Genomic DNA, 21,953 nt, shown 5'->3' with positions numbered 1-21,953 from the left:
TAGGTTAATGCAAATTAAGTTTACTTATTCAATCTAGATTAATGTAAATTCAGTTTACTTATGTTCAATCTAGGTTAATGTAAATTCAGTTTACTTATGTTCAATTTAGGTTAATGTAAATTTAATTTACTTATGTCAATGTAAATTAAGTTTACTTATGTTCAATTTAGGTTAATGTAAATTTAGTTTACTTATGTTCAATCTAGATATAAAAGGTTATTGTAAATTCAGTTTACTCAATCTAGGTTAATGTAAATTAAGTTTACTTATGTTCAGTTAATGTAAATTAAGTTTACTATGTAAATTAAGTTTACTTATGTTCAATTTAGGTTAATGTAAATTTAGTTTATTTATGTTCAACTTAGGGGTATATTAGTCATTCTGAAGTGTAACTTGTTTTTTTTTTGGTGTGACTAGCACCGGTCTGTAATGAATAGTACAATAATTTTTGAATGTGCACTTCATTAATTAAAATAGTTCATCGTATTAAAATAGTTCATCGTATTAAACACTTTTTTATCGATCTTTATAAATATTTACTTATTATCATATTCCTAAAAAAAATATAAAAAAAATAACTATTTTAACGGATCAATCACAGCAAATTGTGTAAGAAAGGAGGGCAAAGACCATCGTTCTTCCTACTTTAACTGTCCCCCCCAGTAGACGCAACACAGCAATTGATCTTTCAAAAATGGCAGGAAAGCAGATCTCAAGATCAAAATCCCGAATCATCCTCTTATCCCTCTCTCTCCTCGGTTTCTCTCTCCTCATCTTCCTCTCTTCTCTCTCTCCTCTCCGCACTACCTCCCCTTCCTCCACCCACTTCCACCTCCCTACTACTTCCCACACTTCCTTCGTCACCTCCCTCGAACACTTCCTCAAAACCCACCCCTCCCCCTCTCTCCCCGACGACACTCCCCATAAACCACTCACCGATCAACACGTCACCAACCTCGACAACTCCGTTTTCCATTCCGAAACAAATCGACTCAATTCCGATCCTTTTTACCCTATTTCTCTTCCTCTTAAGGTTTACGTCTATAACATGCCCAACAAATTCACCTACGATTTGCTTTTACTCTTTCGAAACACGTACAGAGACACTTCCAATCTCACCTCTAATGGCAGCCCCGTTCACCGTCTCATCGAACAGGTATTCAATTTCATTCAATTTTCCATTTTTTTTTTTTTGATGATTGATTTTTTAATTGTTTTTGTCAATGTAGCATTCTATTGATTACTGGCTTTGGGCTGATCTTATTGCTCCTGAATCAGAAAGATTGTTGAAAAGCGTTGTTAGGGTTCATCGACAAGAAGAAGCTGATTTCTTTTACATACCTTTCTTCACCACTATAAGCTTTTTCCTCTTGGAAAAACAACAATGCAAGGCCCTTTATAGGGTGTGAGTGCTCTTCTAACACTAGAGTTTCTTAATTTGCAAATACTATACATTTTCATTTATAACTATAGTTTTTTTTTTAGTTGTGTTTAATGAAGTTAAATTACAGAGTTTATTATGAAAATAAGATTAAAAGAAATATTTTTGTTTTTGAAATAGTATGACTGCATAAGTGGTTTATGATAATTCTTAAAAATAAAAAAATAAAAGTGGTTTATGATAAGTTTATTTAAACTAGCGGTATTTTTAAAAATTTGTGAAGTCCTAATAGTTGTTGTTTTTGGATGTAGGAAGCTTTGAAGTGGATTACCGATCAACCTGCTTGGAAGCGCTCTGGTGGGAGGGATCACATACTCCCAGTGCATCATCCGTGGTCTTTTAAAACTGTTAGGAGATATGTGAAAAAAGCAATATGGTTGTTGCCGGATATGGATTCCACAGGGAACTGGTATTTTCCTAATTTGCAGACGAGTGTGTGAATATGAGATGATACTGTTTCATTTAGAGTGGCATTTGGTGACCTTTTTTTGAATTTGTCTTTCAGGTACAAACCAGGGCAGGTTTATCTTGAGAAAGACCTGATTCTTCCCTATGTTGCCAATGTTGATTTCTGTGATGCCACCTGTTTGTCTGAAATAAATCCCAAGAGAAACACACTTCTTTTCTTTCGGGGCCGGCTCAAAAGAAATGCGGTAAGCATATTGTGAGGTTGCTAATTGATTGATTGATTGAAAGCTGAAACTTTGAAAACTCTACATCTATGTGTTTCTACTTGAAGTTCTAACATGTTCTTTTTGTTAACATCCCTGTTCAATCTCATGTTTGAGTTATATTTATTGGCAATTCTAGAGAAAACTTATTGACTTATATTTTTTACGATTATGTAATATTTGGATATTTCCATGAACTCAGATAGCTATATAAAAAACATTGTGCTGTCTCGATTGTGATCATGACTGGCTAATGTCTAATGTTTGGGCTGTCTATTCTTATAGTATCTTGTTTCGGGAAGTCTCTTATCATGTTTTTCTCTACTTATATCCGTGACAGTCTCTTAATTTCTGGAACTTTCTTATATCATGTTTTGCTCTACTTGTGGTATTCTCTCAATTTCCTCGCCTCCATATCTACATGTAGTATGTACTACGTGGTTTAGTTGTTTTGTTTGTGTCTTTCCTATTTCAGGGAGGAAAAATACGTTCTAAACTTGTAGATCAATTAAGAGGAGCTGATGGTGTAGTTATAGAGGAGGGTACTTCCGGAGAAGGGGGAAAAGAAGCAGCTCAAAATGGCATGCGCAAGTAATACAAGTTCAACTCTTGAATATGTTTACTCTGGTTACTTTTTGAGTAGTACTTATTTGCTTGACTTCCTCATTGCAGGTCTTTATTTTGCCTAAACCCTGCTGGTGACACTCCATCCTCTGCTAGATTATTTGATGCCATTGTTAGTGGCTGCATTCCCGTTATAGTAAGCGACGAATTGGAGCTTCCTTTCGAAGGGATACTTGATTACAGGAAGGTGTGTATGCATTTATATCAAGTAAATGATCAAATAAAAAAATATTATTAAGAGATGATGGTAAATTGCTATAAAATATTTGTGAAACTAGCTAACTAGCTTTGCTAGGTTGCAAGTCAAATTTGGTGTGGACAGTTTGGCAAGTTGCTGAGTGATCATCTCTTATCGAAGAATATGTTCATAGGAGTGGATAATGGCCTAATAGTTTTAAACGCCATAATCATTATTTTAGATAATTAGTATTGAACACTTGCATATTTAGATTTTTTTTAGAGAGAACGAGGCTTTACAATATTCAGATACGAATAGCATCCTGGACCCCATGGCTATTTTATGATTTCTTCATTTGGTATATTAAGAGGAACAAATTAAGTGTGGAGCAGGACATGCTTAGGTCATTAACTATTATTTTCATTATGACCCATTGTCTGAAGATGGAGCAAATTTTTAATAAAGATTTTTCTTTTTTCGTTTGGAGATAAGAACGGTATACTCAAGCCGAGAAAGAGGTATCCTCATATGCATTAAAGTGCACAAACTAGAAATTCAGCATGGTTATCTAGTCTCTCTGATTTTGTGTATTGAAAATGATAATAGCCATGGGAAAAGCACCAAATAGAAACTAAAACATATTCATAGCCCCATTAATGGTGCAAACATCCTTTCTCAATCAAATGTAGCAAAGAAAAGCATAGACAGCACTGTCACATTTATTTGGCCTCCCTATTATTACCAGAGCTTAAAAACAGCAATAAAGATTGCTTTAATATCGTACACACCCAGTGACCTAAAACTGCATTATCCAGTATGCTCTATATGGTTAACTTATAAGTCAGAGCTTTTTCATTTTCAGAGAGAAGTTGCTAATTTAACATTTTGCCATACATGCAGATAGCTTTATTTGTTTCGTCCAATGATGCTCTGAAACCCAGTTGGCTCTTGAAATATTTGAAAGACATTCGATCTGCTCATATAAAAGAAATGCAACAAAATCTTGCCAAGGTTTGTAATCAGGGTTGTACAGAATTTTACTTTACCCCCCTCCCTATTTAGTGCTGTCATATGATTATTTTCTCGTCAATTGTGCAACATCGTACTACTATTTAGTATTTACCAATGTCTAGCTGATGATATTTTGTGCCCTGTCCAAATGTTGGTAGCAATTATTTCCTTAGATCTTCATTTGCATAATTTGATATTATGTGCATTGTCTTGCTTACCTGTTTGTTGTTTAATTTTTTTTTCCCTTTTCAGTACTCGAGGCATTTCCTGTATTCTAGTCCAGCTCAACCGTTGGGTCCTGAAGACTTGGTTTGGAAAATGGTTTGTTACTGCTTTTTTTAGTTATGTTTCTGTTTATAATACTCTTTTTAACAGCAAGTTCTCTCATAAGGAACATAATGTCAGGCTTGCTCGTTGAGTGTTTTCTTCCGTTTTAGTTTTCTGTAGTTTTGGGAAATGAAAGGGAATTATCTTGTAAATGCAATGCACTTTTGATATGTCATTCAGTCCATGTGTTTATATTAAGTTTATTTTCGGAGGCCATAGGATTAGTGGGTAAGTTTGGATGGATGGCATGTAATGTGATAGAATTGATCAGGGATGGATCCAAAAATTTCAATTAGTGGGGGAAAGATTATATGCTATAAATGTATATATAAAAAATATATCAATATATACATGATAAAATAATGACATTATTATCATTAAGTGCCCAATGTAGACAACTTAATTGATGAGCTGAGAGACGCTGAAGGAGTTCTTACCAAGAAATTAGACTCTAGAAACTAACATAACCCAATAATTTACTGACATTAGCCCATAAAAATGCAAAATTTTATACTATCGTTTACCCAAAATTTGAATTTATCTCAACATATATGATCAAACACTCATTCAACAGCTCATCTTTTATATTATTTCAACTTTTGCAGTATATGTCTAAAGCTAACTTCAGGAATAAATTCATCTATGATCTAACTTGAATAAATACACAATTGCATATGCAATATACTTTCAAGTTTTTACCAATATTCCTACCAAATCACTATAACTAGAGCTTTGCTATTTCTATATGTTATTAGGTAAGAATTAAGATTATGAATTTGAGTCAACACAACTAGCAGGCCAATGAGGTGTGTTATAAGGTACAAAAGGGTGAAGTTGCATATGGCTAGAACATGGGCTTTAACCATATGCTGTTGTTTACTTTGGGACAATAGATGGGTTCTTTGTCAGCTCAAGAATAAGGTTTTAGCGTGTAACTTGTGCTTAAGTTTAGCGTGTAACTTGTGCTTAAGCATATGGTAATAGTTACTTGCACGTCTAACCATGCTTTCATTGGTTTATTGCTCGGTTTTTTATCATAGATTGGACAGGATTTTCTCTGTAACTCCTTAGGTCATACTGATTTGGTAATACCTATAGCAGTTAGTTGTTCCGGTTTTGGTTTTCTTTGATTACTCAGTTTTTTGTCATAGATTGGACAGCATTTTCTCTGTAACTCCTTAGGTGTTACTGATTTTATTCTTTACTGAAGAACATACTCTTATATGTAGATTAAATGTGAGTTGAAAACAACCTGAAATATTGGTTGGGAATTATAGATATTTACATTCTAATTCTATCATATGGCTCTTGTGGTTTTCTTAAAATTTTAATTGTTTTAAGATGGTTTGCGAGTCTGGTTCACATTGTTTGTGATATTTCCTAGCACTTTGTCTTTTGGGCTGGGAGTTGTTAATTACTATGTAGTTTGTTTAGAAGAAGTGGTGACTTTTTGTTTAGGAAAATGCTAACAAGTACCCTTGGGGCATTGTTTAAGCATTCAATAGTAGTGTATATTTTACATTGAAAATTGTATAGTTATGACTTTTATATGTGTTTGACTTGTATTTCCAAGACAAAGTTTCTTTTTGTGGATTCCTTAAACAATGCCCTTAGGGCACTTGTTAGCAAGACTTGTTTGTTTAATTGTGTTTTTCCCCTACATTTCTGTCCTTCAGATGGCTGGCAAGGTGGTAAACATCAAGCTTCATTCCCGTAGATCTCAACGTGTAGTGGAAGGATCTCGAAATGTGTGCACATGTGAATGCAGGCCTGGCAACATTACTAATACTGTCTCAACAATCTCTTGAATCTTGCATCACATTGTTTTCTTTATAGATAGATGTGCTAAAATCTGTAGTTTTTCTCAATTATTTTTTATGTAAGTGTCTTATGCAAATTCTTTATTCTTTAGTGGGCTATTTTGTTGTTTTACTTGGTACCTGACACGAGAAAGTATTTATATGTTATCTTCTTTAGTATATCAGCTTTAAAACAAAGATCATAATTGCTTATTGTCAGCCAACTTCTTTCTGGAGAAAACCAATTTGATGAGACAAATTATAATGAAGAAAAACCAGATTTTATTTTGTTGAGGTTAGTGAATTAGTTATGCAGATGTTTCCGTTAGAATGTCTCTACTTTTGGCTTGATGAACCTTTTACCTGCTGATTTCATGGATATTTATCTTGTTAGGCCACGTTGGCTCATCATCACCATATCGTGAATTTTGTCCCTCTTTTCAATTTCCTTTCGGTTCAGAAACAGCTGAATCGATGGAAATGAGAAATGGGTGATGTTGATTGAGAATGATAATAATATTTGAATATAAATGATTACCGAGAATGATATAATGTCTTGGTCATAAAAGTGGGGTAAGGGGCAACGGGCAAAATGAATCATGAGAAAATTAACGGTAGTAGTGGGACCTGAGGCTGCATAAAAGAAAAACTATGAAGTTTTGCTGGTGTAGTGTATTATTAACCCGAAACCTTATATAGAACATACGATTTATTATAAAAAGGAGTACAATTGCCAACAACAACAAAAAAGTAGAATGCAGAAACAGGAGATGCATAATTTACTTGTGAAGAGTTTTATATAATTTTTTCCGACAGAATATCTTAAAAAAACTGATTTACCCAACACGACAAACATTTAGAACATGATATGGCATGCATGAAGATTTTTTAACAGATGTACAGGACAATATATAATCAATATTTAGAATATTATTCATATATATAAGCAATTTCACAAAGTACAAGGTAGTAGTGATAATCATGTCTATATTTAATATTATCTATACCATTTTTCTTCTTTTATCCTTTTTCTTGAAATAAAGAAACTATTCATCATTAAATTGTAATTGGTAAAATAGCATTTTTATTTAAATAAATACCTTCATAAATTTGGAATGACACGTAGCGAATTGATAAATTAATTAAAAACTATTTTATAATTTTTTGGAACTATTTAATCAAATATTATATTATAAAATTTGTCAAAAAATAGTTATAATCAGCACTAAAGAAATTATGTCATAATTTGTCTTGAAATACAGCTGTAATAATGTAAAATGGCGTGTGAAATCTACTCTCTGTTTTCTGAAAGCGTGTTACGTCTAGCCTTAAGCAGTTAAGCAAATGCATGACTTTAATATAAAATTACAATATGATAATAAGTTGATAACTCAGTCTTTTGTTTTTTTTTTTAGAGCCTTCAGTCAAAAAAGTTGGTAGCCATAAATAAAGAAAATTAACCGCGTTTATTTCCGGTAAGAAAAACAGTTGATATGGCATGGCTTTGGATTTCAACTTATCCTTTTTTTTTTTTATGAAAAGAAAGACACTAGTTTAGTTTGAACGAAGTTTCCACTTTCCATAACAAAATAAATAAAATATAGCACGTTAAATTAAAATAAATTATACGATACTATGAATATGAAAAAGAGAGATGGCATCTACATGATCAATCATGACAGCCGATAATGGTTTAACGTGTCAACAACATGCATCCCATTTTCTATAACTAAATATATGTATACAAAATTACTTCCAATTTCTTTTTTTAGAGTTTCATGATTATCTACTGATAATATAAAATATTTTTATATATAGTGACCTAATGTAAATGTTACCATATAATATGATAAACTATATTGCTTTTTCATAAATTCGAACAAACATTTAGGTAACAAGATCTTATCAGATAAATATGTAAAATAATTTATTTACATCATAGTCTTTAAACTTGTTTTTGCTACCATTTATTACTACAATACTTTTTCAGGCATTAATTAATACAATATTGTTCATTCCTATCAGCATAGTTCAATTGGTGGGAACAATACATTGTTATATGTAGAGATTGAGTTCGAGCTTCAAACACCCTATTTATTAAGTGTATATGGTTCGAACTCCGACTCATATATATAATATTGCATTACCTATATCAACTGAGTATGCTAATGAAGACTCCATTACTATAATTTTGTAGTAATTAAGTAAGCATGACATGATAAATAGGGAACTAAAACTTAGCGTACGTTAACTATAGAACCATCTTTAAGAAGAAGAATAAAAACTATATAACCAACCTCAACAAAACAATTTGTCCGCATAAAAAAAAGCTTATAAATCAATCGTTTATATATATAATCGAATCAACTCATAAATCAAAAGAGTTGAATCATGTATAACTCAAATTCAACTCATTTAATTATGAAATTTAATTTTTAGCTCAACAACTCATTTGATTCATAACAAAGTTCAACGGGTTAATCAGTGGCGGATCTTGAGTTAAATTTTTGGGGGTGTCAAACTTCTATGAAATATATATTAAATGATTTCAAGATATATCAGTAAATAATAATTGACCTAGTGGTATTAATTGTTTGAAAAGCAGGGAGAGAACATGAGTTTGAATCCCCACAAACACTTTTCACTGCAGCAGCGAAATCTTACTGAGTTGACTCAGTTTGTTTGTCAACCATATTATTTTGAGTAGAGATATTCTCCATTTTCTAAAATAAATGACAATGTCCATTTTCTATAAGACCGGTGCTAGTCACACCCAAAAAAAAACAAGTTACACCCCAGAATGATTAATATACCCTTTAATTAAAATAAAAATTTCAAATCAACTAAATTTACATTAACGTAAATTGAACATAAGTAAACTTAATTTACATTAACCTAGATTGAACGTAAGTAAACTGAATTTACAAACTTAATTTACATTAACCTAGATTGAACGTAAGTAAACTGAATTTACATTAACCTAGATTGAACGTAAGTAAACTGAATTTACACTAACCTCTTATATACATACGTAAACTAAATTTACATTAACCTAAATTGAACATAAGTAAACTTAATTTACATTAACCTAGATTGAATGTAAGTAAACTGAATTTACACTAACCTAAATTGAACATACGTAAACTTGAATTTACATTAACCTACATACGTAAACTACATTAACCCCTTTTATACACATACACGTAAACTTAATTTACACTAACCTCTCACTTAAAATCAAATTGACAGGCATATCTCATACCAAAACAAACAATAAACAAATAGAAACTCATCGAAAATGAAATTCATGAAATTCACTAACCTTTATGAATATAGTACAGATCAATAACAAATATGTTGATTCAGATATTGGTTGCACATCTATGGTGATTTGTGGATGAAAGGGGGTAAGGGTTCAAAATGATCATAAAAGATAGGTTTTTAAAAATTTACATGAAGAGGGCAATTTTAGTATTATTGTAAAATTTTAAATAAATTTAGGTGTAATTTATTTTTTTTGGGTTGTGACTAACACCAATCTTTCTATAATTGTCATTATCTATAAGAAATTTATATAACACACGATACACTAAAATTGCTCCAAGTTAACATGATTTTGAGAACTTTATTTCCAAAAAAAAAAAATACCAGAACTTAATTCTACAATTGTGACTATCCATCGTGGTGAAAACTCTTTTGGTATCAAAATGACTGTTTTCCATAAAAGCGAGGTCCTTTCTTTATTATTTAAAAATCATTTAAGTAAGTAAATCTCCCTGATTGCTTAAAAAAAAGTAAATTTCTCTGAATAAATAAATAAAAAAATCATTAAATTTTAACCCCAAAAAAATCATTAATTTTAAGGAATGAATCAAATCACGATAGTTTTAAATTAATTGCACAACAAATGTTTGTATCTGCACTTATGCCTAAAAACGGCAAAGTACTTAAGCCTAAAAATATGACTAATATGACTATATATAAATCTCTGAAGTACTCATGTTTCCGGATCTGCAACATTGACGACACCAAAGTCATTGTCATTGATCGGATCTGCACTTGCTCATAGCTAATCTTTCAACCTGAATCAAATAAACACCGTACTAAGACGGAAAATCAAACACACCGCACAAAGACGAGAAATCAAAACAAACAGAGTCGTTCAGAGACGACAAAATCACAAAAACAGACGAAAGGAAATAGAAAATATGTGAAATCACTTATTCAATTAGGATAGAAAGAAAAAAAACAACTTGGAGGGGTGATTATTAGGTCAAAATTGACCCTAAATCACCTCTCTGACAAGAAGAAGAAGAAAGGGGTGACGGCTAGGGTTTGAGAAGAAGAGAAAAGAGAGAACTTTTTTTAGTTCATTTGACGATAAGAGTTGAACTCGTGTTTATATATAATCTTTATTATAAATCGCATAAATAATTTAATGAATAAATCTAAAATATTGATTTTTGTGTATAAAATATTTTCTACTTTTACTAGTAAAGTAGTATGGGTGTCTAAGCAAGAATAGTGAATAACTGGAGTGTACGGGTTCGAACCTTAACCCTTATGCATTGTTTCTATTAACGGAGACAACTATTTTTTTGTCAAGTAGTTTAGTGGTCAAAGCTCACACATTTTTTTTTAAATATGGAGAAGTGGGACGTCTGAGGTTTGAATCACAGCTCCTGCATAATATGCAATATCCTTACCAACTGAGTTAAACTCACAAAATTGAATTAGTATATTATGTTAATGTTACAATTTAGTCACATAATTCAACTTAAAAAATGAATATTTAGTCTTAATTAAAAAAAAATAGAAACAATTTTAATGAAAGAATAAAAGTACATAAATGAATTTAGGGAAAGAAGTGTGAGGCTGGCCGGTAGTGCTTGTAGTTTTGGTGACGCCGAAGATTACTCGTTCTCTGTCTGTCTTTCAGCGTGTCTTGCAAAGGTGACAGTTGGAACTTGTATGTGAAACCAGACCACTTCTTATATAACACTCTTTCTACTTCAACATTTTTTTTTTTTTTTTTTTTTTTTTTTTTTTTTTCTTTTACTTCAACATTTCATTTTCAACACCCTTTCTTTTTGAACTAGTCATGTTTTTTTCTTATATCACTCTTCATACATAGATCTCAACTCAAACCTAGTCTCATTCACATCAAACCGGTAAAGCTTCTTTACCAACTCATTTTTCAGCTTAATTTAGCTTAACTCATTTTTCAGCTTAATTTTGAGCTTAACCCTTTTTCTTAATCATGCTTTATTTTAGTGGGGTATGAACTTTTTGTGATACTGGTTCATACTTTCTTGCATACATGATTGATTGATTGATTGAATAGTTGCCGATAATCACGGTGAGAAAAAGAGTTGATTTTTTTTTTTTTTTTGTGTGTGATTTTAGATTTTGAAGCAATGTAGTGAAGTCAAAAGGGGTTTCACTTTTTCAACTTAAGCACAAATTGAGGGTTTTTTTTCTTCATTATGTTTTCTTCTTGGTTCTGACCAAGAGTAGTCTATGAAGGATTTTGGAATATTTTTGCTTGAATAAAATCTTACTGAGATTTTTTGTAGTTGATTTGTTAGCTCAGAAATTGTGAGAATGAGAATCGAAATAAACTCTTTTGGATCTTGTGTTGTTCATTAGTTGATTGTCTGAATCTGTTTTGTTCAGATTGAGGTGAATCAACTTGTTGTCTTTTATTGTTTAGATTATTTGTCTCTTCTTTTTCTATGGTTTCATTGTTTTTTCTTTGTTATTTCAACCAAGCTTATGCAAATTTTTATTTGTTTTTGTAAATTCTTCAAAATATTACTTAGATCTAGTAGTGCCATGTTTGTTATGTGCATCTGTGTCAGAAAGATGTTGAGGAATCTCCTAATCACTAACTAGTTAGATTTTTATTTTGGATAATGGAATTTTTGACCGAATTTCAGAAGTTTACAATTGATTGAGACTTGAATGATGTGTGTTTGTATGTTTTGGAATAATTCCCTTGAATATTTCTCTCTCTCTCTCTCTCTCTCTCTCTCTCTCTCTCTCTCTCTTATTATAGTACTTTTGAGGTATTGATTTGCGACTTTAGTTAGATTCACTTTTGAACTTTGGTTGTAGTCTTTTAACTTTATGTAAGTGTTTGTTCCTGAGGTGGGGTATAAAGTTAATTACAATGTTGGTGAAGATCTGATGTGTTAAATTTTTGAATTGCAGGATATTAATTTAGGATAAATCTTTGACCTCAGATATGAAGCCGAAATCATTACAAATGAGCAGATCATCTTTGTCAGCATCTTCTGATGTATCTGAAGCACAGAAGCCTCCTTTACATCCAACCGTAACATTTGGCCGAAGAACTTCATCCGGTCGATACATCAGTTACTCCAGAGATGATCTTGATAGCGAGCTAGGAAGTAATGACTTCATGAACTATACAGTGCACTTACCACCCACTCCGGATAACCAACCTATGGATACCTCAATCTCGCAGAAAGTAGAGGAGCAGTATGTGTCAAGTTCTCTATTCACTGGAGGATTTAATAGTATTACCCGTGCACATCTAATGGATAAAGTTACAGAATCTGAAGTAAATCATCCACAGATGGCTGGTGCAAAAGGGTCTAAATGTGCTATTCCTGGCTGTGATTCGAAGGTGATGAGTGATGAACGTGGTGATGACATTCTTCCCTGTGAGTGTGATTATAAGATATGTAGAGATTGCTATATAGATGCAGTGAAAATAGGAGATGGGATGTGCCCAGGATGTAAAGAGCCATATAAGAACACAGAGCTTGATGAAGTGGCTGTGAATAATGGAGGGCCACTTCCACTTCCTCCACCAAATGGGGGGTCTAAAATGGAGAGGAGATTGTCCTTGATGAAGTCGACAAAGTCTGCGCTGATGAGAAGTCAAACTGGAGACTTTGATCACAATCGATGGTTGTTTGAAACAAAGGGGACATATGGTTATGGTAATGCAATATGGCCAAAGGAAGGAGATTTCGGAAATGGAAAAGATGGCGATGTTTCTGAGCCAACTGAATTGATGAGCCGACCATGGAGGCCACTAACAAGGAAGTTGAAGATACCTGCTGCTGTTCTCAGCCCATATCGGTACCAAGCCTCTTTTTGTTAGATGCTTTTTTTCTTTTTCAGTAATGTATTTTTTAAAAATCATAAATCCATTTCATGTTTCATTTTTTTTTCTAGTGATCAAAGTCATGCACTTCCCCTTTATTCTGATTGACCATTTTGGCTTCACTATATTTGACCAATTTGAATGCAATCTATTATGTTTGAAACTTCAAAAAATTGATGGATAAAAGTTTTTCTCTTCTCTCTCTCGTTCTTGATTTAAATGCTTTTGTCATTATATATTGAAAGTAATAGAAGAATGGAAATTGGATGGAAGTTTTAGGGCTGATTCAGATGATTTTGGAGAAGCAATCTGGTTTGCATCTGTTTATTAGATCTTGCATGTGATTGTGTAGTCTTCAATAACACTATTAAATTTACCATATTATTTCAGCTTGCTTTATGTACTGCTTGTAATTCTAAGGTTCAACAATGCAATTTGGTCATTGACTTGAAAGTTGAATGCCGCATGTGTGTTCTGACAATTACCTTTCTTTCTGTTACAGTCTCATCATTTTTATCCGTTTGGTTGCTCTTGTGTTGTTCCTGCACTGGAGGGTCACACACAAAAATACCGATGCAGTCTGGTTATGGGGCATGTCTATAGTTTGTGAATTATGGTTTGCTTTCTCTTGGCTTCTTGATCAACTGCCCAAGCTATGCCCAGTAAATCGTTCTACAGATCTTAATGTTCTGAAGGAAAAATTTGAATCACCAAGTCCTAACAATCCTACAGGAAAGTCTGATCTGCCAGGCATAGATATCTTTGTTTCAACTGCTGATCCTGAGAAAGAACCACCACTTGTCACAGCAAACACCATCTTGTCGATTTTAGCTGCTGACTATCCAGTTGAGAAGCTTTCTTGCTATGTTTCTGATGATGGGGGTGCACTTTTAACTTTTGAGGCAATGGCTGAGGCTGCTAGCTTTGCCAATAACTGGGTTCCATTCTGCCGCAAACATGATATAGAGCCTAGGAATCCTGAATCATACTTCAACTTAAAGAGAGATCCTTACAAAAACAAAGTGAAACCTGATTTTGTGAAGGATCGTAGAAGGCTGAAGCGTGAGTATGATGAGTTCAAGGTTAGAATCAATGGTTTGCCCGACTCTATCCGTCGCAGGTCAGATGCTTTTCATGCAAGAGAGGAAATCAAGGCCATGAAACATCAGAGACAAAATAGGGGTGATGAACCTGTTGAGCCTATAAAGGTTCAAAAAGCAACATGGATGGCTGATGGATCTCATTGGCCAGGGACTTGGTTGAACACTTCGCCTGAGCACTCAAGGGGTGACCATGCTGGCATAATTCAGGTACTAAGTACTAAACTTTTGAAATTGCTGCTGTGATCTATGAAATTATAAAAAAATTCAGTTAGAGAATTAGTAATATAAATCAAGATTCAAATTATTTTCCATTTTCTCACACCTATTTATGTCCAATTCTATGTGAAGTGAAGACTTTTTATGTATAAACTCTTTTATTGCCGATGTATTCTTTTGTTCCAGACTTGTTATCTGGTTTAATCCATTGAATCTGTTAAATGCGGCTTATGCAATCCATTGCGGTCGCAGTTGCAAAGACATCAATATAAAAACGTCTTCTTTTTATAAAAAAGCTAAGTAGGTCCTTGAATGAATAACTGATGAATGATATTTTGCAGGTGATGCTGAAACCTCCAAGTGACGAACCTCTTATTGGAAATGCTGATGATGCAAAGCTTATTGACCTGACCGATGTTGATATCCGTCTTCCCCTTCTTGTTTATGTTTCTAGAGAGAAACGTCCAGGTTACGATCACAACAAAAAAGCTGGGGCCATGAATGCATTGGTTAGAGCCTCGGCTGTCATGTCCAACGGTCCCTTTATACTTAACCTCGACTGTGATCACTATATATACAACTCCAAAGCAATGAGGGAAGGTATGTGCTTTATGATGGATCGTGGTGGTGATCGCCTCTGCTATGTCCAATTCCCTCAAAGGTTTGAGGGTATTGATCCCTCTGATAGATATGCTAATCACAACACCGTCTTCTTTGATGTTAACATGAGAGCCCTTGATGGACTTCAAGGCCCAGTCTATGTAGGAACCGGCTGTCTGTTTAGAAGGTTTGCTCTTTATGGTTTTGATCCTCCACGCGCCAAAGAAGACCGCGCATCTTTCTGTAGTTGTTGCTTTGGACGCAATAAGAAGAAGCATGCCAACACCTCAGAAGAGAACAGGGCACTAAGGATGGGTGACGACTCTGACGATGAAGAGATGAATCTATCACAATTCTCCAAGAAATTTGGGAACTCAAATATCCTTATTGACTCAATTCCAGTGGCACAGTTCCAAGGTAGGCCACTTGCTGATCATCCTGCTGTGAAAAATGGACGCCCTCCTGGTGCTCTCACCATACCTCGTGAGCTGCTTGATGCATCTACTGTGGCAGAAGCCATCAGTGTGATTTCATGTTGGTATGAGGACAAGACTGAGTGGGGACAGCGTGTTGGATGGATCTATGGATCAGTTACTGAGGATGTGGTCACTGGTTATAGGATGCATAATAGAGGATGGAAGTCAGTTTACTGTGTAACTAAACGTGACGCCTTCCGTGGAACTGCTCCCATCAATCTCACTGATAGGTTGCATCAGGTTCTTAGATGGGCTACTGGCTCAGTTGAGATATTCTTCTCTAAAAACAATGCAATTATGGCCACCCGAAGAATGAAATTTCTTCAGAGGATAGCATACCTTAATGTTGGAATTTATCCATTCACTTCGTTTTTTCTTATTGTCTATTGCTTCCTGCCTGCACTCTCCCTCTTCTCTGGACAGTTCATTGTCCAAACACTCAATGTCACTTTTTTGGCTTACCTCTTGGCTATTACTGTGACTTTGTGCATTCTTGCTGTGCTTGAAATTAAGTGGTCAGGAATTGAGCTGGAAGAATGGTGGAGAAATGAGCAGTTTTGGTTGATTGGAGGGACTAGTGCACATCTAGCTGCCGTGCTTCAAGGTTTACTCAAAGTTGTTGCAGGCATTGAAATCTCATTCACATTGACTTCAAAATCTGGCGGTGATGATGTTGACGACGAGTATGCTGATCTGTATATTGTCAAATGGTCATCCCTTATGATACCACCAATTGTAATCATGATGGTGAACTTAATAGGAATAGCTGTTGGAGTTAGCAGAACCATATACAGTACCATACCACAGTGGAGCCGTTTACTAGGCGGTGTTTTCTTCAGCTTTTGGGTCTTGGCTCATCTCTATCCTTTTGCAAAAGGTTTGATGGGAAGAAGAGGGAGGACACCCACCATTGTTTTTGTATGGTCGGGTCTGATAGCAATCATTATATCACTCCTCTGGGTGGCTATCAATCCACCAGCCGGTACAGACCAAATAGGCGGTTCATTCCAGTTCCCATGATGATAGCTCATTCTTTTTGTCAGATTATTACAATTTTCCTTTGGAGTTTAATTTTTTTTTTCCTCTTGACTCAACAACTCAGTGATAATAGTGAATGAACTTGAATTACTGTTTTAGTGTTGTGAATTTTATTCCAGAAATTTGTTTTTAGGAATGAAAAATGTTTGATGTTGATATACTGTCCAAGAAATATTATTTACTTGCTGACTCAAGTTTTATAGTTTAGGAATCGTTTATTTTATTTGTTATATGTTTATATCTATTCTCTAATTCGCTATATTAAATTTAGGAATCATTTATTTCCGTTAAGGAATCATTTATTTGATTTCATATTTTGAAGTTTGAAGTATTTAAATTTGTGACGTAATTATGAATGTTGAGACTTGATTTATTTCCGTTAAGAATGATGAATTTTCCGCTGCTAAATTCATGACTTTGTTTTATGAAATGACGAAAAGTGAGTATATGTAACACCTATTTTCCTTTATTTATATTCAGTATTTATTTAATTAAAGTTGGGGTCATGCATCTCAACCATTAGGCCATCTTCCTTGGGTCCGAAAGGATCATAAACCACCAAGTTTGAGGGTTTTGTAAGAAGTTTGAGTACAGAAAAGATAGCAGATTTAACCTTTTTCTTAGTGACGGGTAAAAGAAGTTGATCATGCATGTTAACTCTAATAGATGGGATATATCAAACTGCAAACTTTAGGGGTTGCAAGGATCATTTGATGGAAAAAATGCATAAAGAAATAATTTTGATTCTCCACATTAAGTCTTTTGTCTTCTGGTGATTGCTGGAGTATGAAATAATTTTGTATTTCTGTTGTCATATTTGACCCAATTTACATGAGACTTATGGCACTGAAGCATCTCCTTAGCTAAAATCATGTTATGCATTGCTCTTCATGTAGAATCCTCTCAAACATAATGAGATGTGAGCCTGTGCATCCCTCTGATTCTAGCTTCCAATATCCTATAATTCATGAAAATATTACCAAATGTCTTTTTGTTGAAAGTGATGGATTTGGCCTGCACCTTTGCTAATTTGAACGCAGTTGTACCGACAGAGATTTTCCAAATATTATAAACCAACGGCTTATAATTCAGATGTGAAATCCCTCAGAATTGATTGTTTCAAGTACGAGTGATCCCTGTTCCTTTTATTACATTGCTGAATCCTGAATGATTCTGTTATTAGTGTCATATCATTTGTTTTGATTACTTGGGACGTTTCTTTGCCTGAAGAAGAATAAGGTATTGACATCTAATAATAACATTGTCAAAGATTTCAAGTGAAAGCACCTTACACCACCAAAAATCTTAACCACTGAATTGAAAAGTATGACACAACAGGCACAAATAATATTGTTGTGTTTATAATTTTACACATAACTATTCTTGTGAGCTTCCATGCATCAAGAGTTCAAAAGTAATTTCTCTAGTGCATTTACAAGGATCTCTTACTATAACTGACTAAAGGTGTACAGGGCAGAGTAACTGATGGTTTTTTTTCCTTCTGGTTTTTGAACTTTCTATAGTCTCTGTCATTGATAAGTATAAATAAAATGTGCAGAATAGAAATTTTGGTATCTTAATATTTAGACACAATGTTCTTCTTTCCTTTAAAAAGATGTACTCATGATGCATGTACTAAAAAAATCACAGTCCACCAATTTCATGTTATGGTAACCCGCCATGTATTGTCTTTCTTTGGTAATTTTCCAGTATCATGCATTAAAAAAATGCCTTAGAGTTTAGAAGTCAAGCAGTGCCTGAGTTGCTTTCGGAGGATCTTCCCAGTCGGAGACCTTGGTATCTTGTCGGTGAAGAACACCTTCCGGACTTTCTTGTATGGAGCAACCTGCCAGAAGAAAAAAAATAAAGGGTTAAAATGTGAAAAGCATGACATTGATTCAAGTAGTAATATCAATTTCAAATATCATAAAACTCATGTATGTCCTATCAAAAGAAAAACCTGCTCAGCAACATAATTGACCACATCCTTCGGAGAAAGTACACTTCCAACCTTCTTGACAACAAACGCCACTGGAATTTCCCCAATTTCTTCATCTTCGGCACTGATATGGAAAAATGATGTAACATTTGAGGTTATAATAAAATGTCCAAAGAGGCACTTTAGAAGATTACGGATGGCTGCATTTTCTATAGATTGCAGGAGCGAAGACATAAATGAAGTGTTCATATACTTACGCTGTAACAGCTGCATCAATTATTTCAGGATGCAAAATTAACACGGCTTCTAAATCAGCAGGAGCAATCTGTAACAGATCATGTGTCATACAAAGTGTGCGTTTCAGTAAAATTCTGCATTTCTCGTTAATCTATCATCACTTTTCTTTATAAAATTTAATAAACCTAAAAGTAGATACCTGAAATCCCTTGTATTTGATAATGTCTTTCAAGCGGTCAGCCAGATGTAAATATCCATCCTGATCAAAATAAACAATATCTCCTGTATGTAGCCAACCATCTTTATCAATTGTTGATATAGTAGCTTCCTCATTATTCAAGTATCCTGAGAATTAAAGGAAAGAGTTTGATTAACAATTTTAATTTGATGAATAGCAGCAAGACAAGAAAAAAGAAGGTACAGGTAGGCTAAGGAATAAGGCAGAAACAAAAGTTATTATTGCAATGAAACAGTTGACTCCAAGAGAAATTTACTTCAGTTTTCCCACCTAGTGAAAAAAGGCCTTGATTGTTGTTGTTCGCTATCTAAACTAAATAGAAAGAAAACTTTTATTAACATTTTACTGATAAGGAGATGTATATGTATCTTTCAACTGAATTCGCGTCAATAGTTGCACTACAACAACAGATGAGTGTATAGCATCACTCTAGAAGAATAAAATGTCTACTAAACTAACATGATATTTCTCAAGGACACGGGCCTTTAATTAAGCGATAACAAATATAGAGCAAATATAGTAAAGGGGAGGGAGTTTTGACATAAAGGTTTGAGTTGCTGCAGCGGTGTGACTAACGTTCAGGTTGAAGCCATTGAATCAACTTCATGCAAATGTAGGGTAAGATTGGCTACTATAGACAAGACCTTTATATTACTACCGTGTTTCACTTTTTAATATCTATTCAGAAAAATACAGATTTTTTACCTCTCATAATAGAAGGCCCTCTCAACCAAAGCTCACCGCAGCTGCCTGGGGGCAAAAAAGTACCATTGTTCCAGTCTACCACTTTTGCCTCCGTGTTTGGAGCCAACAACCCTATTGACGAATAGTTGTGAAACTTTTCAGTATTGAAGCCACGTGTTCCCACTGCAGTCGACTCGGTCATTCCATAACCCTAAAAAGAAACAATCTTACGGCTATTAATAATCTAGGAAAACAACATTATTATCATAAACAAATAAAGTTCAACTTTTATGGTCTAGAATTTGTTGTGGATATGAACATCAACGGCACAAAAAGAGTATTATGAAAACAACTTATTTGAGCTTATATGCAGCCATAAGTTTTGCGAAACTGTTTGGGAGAACTTATGAAAATAGCTTTGACATTTTTCCTTAGTTCTTTTCAGCTTATTTTTATAAGTTGTCCAAGATAGCTTATGAAAACGACTTTTAACATATACAAAACAATTTTACTTTATTTTATTTTTTGCTATAGAAATAGCTGATGTAAGTGTATACAAAAGTGCTTATTATGATAACTGCTTATGCTATAAGCAGCAAATAATTTGTTTAGCCAAACAGGCCCTATATAACAGTTGCTATTAAATTTTTAAAGCTCACACGTTCTCTCATAATTAAATGAAATAATCAGCATTTAGCTACTACCAACAATAACAAAGAAAAATAACTATATTAACTCAAGCAATCATATAAACGATGGAGCATTACTTGCATTCTCTAATTAAGAGTCAAGACTATTCTATTCAAAGGTTCTTTACCTGTATAAAATCAACGTTAGGGAAAGCATGGACAAAACTACTAATAACTCCTATGCTCAAAGGCGCTGCACCGCAAGAGACCTGTCTCAAACTCTGCAACTTAATTCCATTAACACCCTTTGCCTTCATTGTCAATGCCGACAACATCGGTGGAACAACAGGAAAGTGTGTAACATTATATTTGTCAATCACCCTAATAACCTCGTCAATGTCAAATTTCCTCATTACAATGACTGTAGAGCCCAACGACAACAATCCCGCAGCAAAGAGCGATAAACCATACACATGAAACATTGGCAAAACAGCTAGAAACACACTCTTGGAACAAGAGTAATCATATTGAGAAGCTTCAAATCTCACAAAAAGCTCAACCATAGAAATAAGATTTCTATGAGTTAAAACAACTCCTTTACTCACACCTGTAGTCCCAGATGAATACAATATACCAGCAGTATCTTCCTGTTTAATAACTACCCTTTGAGGCAAATCAAATTTACCATAAAGAAGGTTAAAGAAACTTGAGAAACCGTCATTCCTCAAATCCTTCTCATTTTCTGGCACAGCAATAATGGGATTAATGCCACCTAATAGCTCTAGTTTCTTGACATTTTCAGGTATAGTAAAAGCAAAACTCACACCACACTCTTGAACCTGTTTACGAATTTCGCCAACACTACTAAGAGGATTCAATGGTGTAAAAACAGCACCTAAATACAGAACAGCCAATAGTATAACAGGGTAATAAATTGAATTTGGAAGTAGAAGCAAAACAACATCACCTTGTGAAACACCCATTTTGTGTAAAGCAGAAGCCATGGATTTGACTAAAGGTAACAACTTTGAGTAAGAAATGGAAGACCCAGATGAAGAATCAATAAGGGCTAAAACCCCATCATGAGAGTGTGAAAAAATGAAGGAAACAATGTCAAGAAAAGGGTCAGTTGGAAGATTTCTAGGAGTATGTATACTGTTGTAAATTCCAGTTTTTGATGAATACCAATGAGGGTGTTGAGTGATCATGTTGTTTTGGGTGATTTCAAAGTTGAAATTTGCAGCAGAAGCCATGGATTTTCAGAAAAGAGAACGGTTTTGTGGTGTGAAATGTTGAATGTGGTTATAAAGATTGAAACTTTGGCAATAAAATAGTGAAATAGAAAAAGGGTGTTTTTTTGAGGCTGTGGCTTGAGTGTGAAGGTTTTGTGTTTGTGGAAATGGGGATATGAAAAGGAACGTAATAGCTACGTTTAGGGACTATAATCATAATGTTGGGGATTTGGAATATTTGGTGTGAAGAAAAAGGGTGAAATTGTCTTTGTTTGTTGGGATCCTAAGAATAGGGTTGGAAATTTCTGTACGCATTTGGCTCTCAAGTTGAGTCAGAACTCAGAAGCTTTTTCCCGCACACAGCATAAAGAC

The 21,953-nt window shown here is 34.0% G+C and overlaps 3 protein-coding genes across 7 annotated transcripts; 2 read left to right on the top strand and 1 right to left on the bottom strand.

Moving 5' to 3' along the window:
- Positions 1–592: 592 nt before the first annotated feature.
- Positions 593–6,270, top strand: LOC11442871 (probable arabinosyltransferase ARAD1). The gene is made up of 9 exons (XM_003607380.4): positions 593–1,156; positions 1,230–1,403; positions 1,693–1,850; positions 1,947–2,094; positions 2,588–2,703; positions 2,785–2,923; positions 3,815–3,925; positions 4,178–4,246; positions 5,929–6,270. The coding sequence occupies exons 1-9, from the start codon at positions 695–697 to the stop codon at positions 6,058–6,060; spliced, it is 1,509 nt and encodes a 502-aa protein (XP_003607428.1). The 5' UTR covers positions 593–694; the 3' UTR covers positions 6,061–6,270.
- A 4,606-nt stretch (positions 6,271–10,876) lies between these two features.
- Positions 10,877–16,824, top strand: LOC11441666 (cellulose synthase-like protein D3). Of its 5 annotated transcripts, none has more exons than XM_024782129.2 (4): positions 10,877–11,020; positions 12,265–13,164; positions 13,692–14,499; positions 14,850–16,824. In XM_024782129.2, exons 2-4 carry the CDS (start codon positions 12,299–12,301, stop codon positions 16,602–16,604), a joined length of 3,429 nt encoding a protein of 1,142 aa, XP_024637897.1. In that variant the 5' UTR covers positions 10,877–11,020; positions 12,265–12,298; the 3' UTR covers positions 16,605–16,824. The 5 variants fall into 5 exon arrangements, with proteins under 5 accessions (XP_024637897.1, XP_003607427.1, XP_024637896.1 ...); XM_003607379.4 differs by having other exon boundaries at positions 10,892–11,004; XM_024782128.2 differs by lacking the exon at positions 10,877–11,020 and adding an exon at positions 11,111–11,222.
- Positions 16,825–17,872: 1,048 nt separating this feature from the next.
- On the bottom strand, positions 17,873–21,953 carry LOC11441228 (4-coumarate--CoA ligase-like 6). The gene is made up of 6 exons (XM_024782132.2): positions 20,538–21,953; positions 19,742–19,931; positions 18,998–19,143; positions 18,819–18,886; positions 18,583–18,685; positions 17,873–18,468 (listed from the first exon to the last, which is right to left on the bottom strand). The coding sequence occupies exons 1-6, from the start codon at positions 21,600–21,602 to the stop codon at positions 18,355–18,357; spliced, it is 1,686 nt and encodes a 561-aa protein (XP_024637900.2). The 5' UTR covers positions 21,603–21,953; the 3' UTR covers positions 17,873–18,354.

Source organism: Medicago truncatula, chromosome 4, assembly GCF_003473485.1.
Source record: "Medicago truncatula cultivar Jemalong A17 chromosome 4, MtrunA17r5.0-ANR, whole genome shotgun sequence".
Taxonomy (NCBI): Eukaryota; Viridiplantae; Streptophyta; class Magnoliopsida; order Fabales; family Fabaceae; genus Medicago; species Medicago truncatula.
This window is presented reverse-complemented; position numbering and strand designations above follow the sequence as displayed.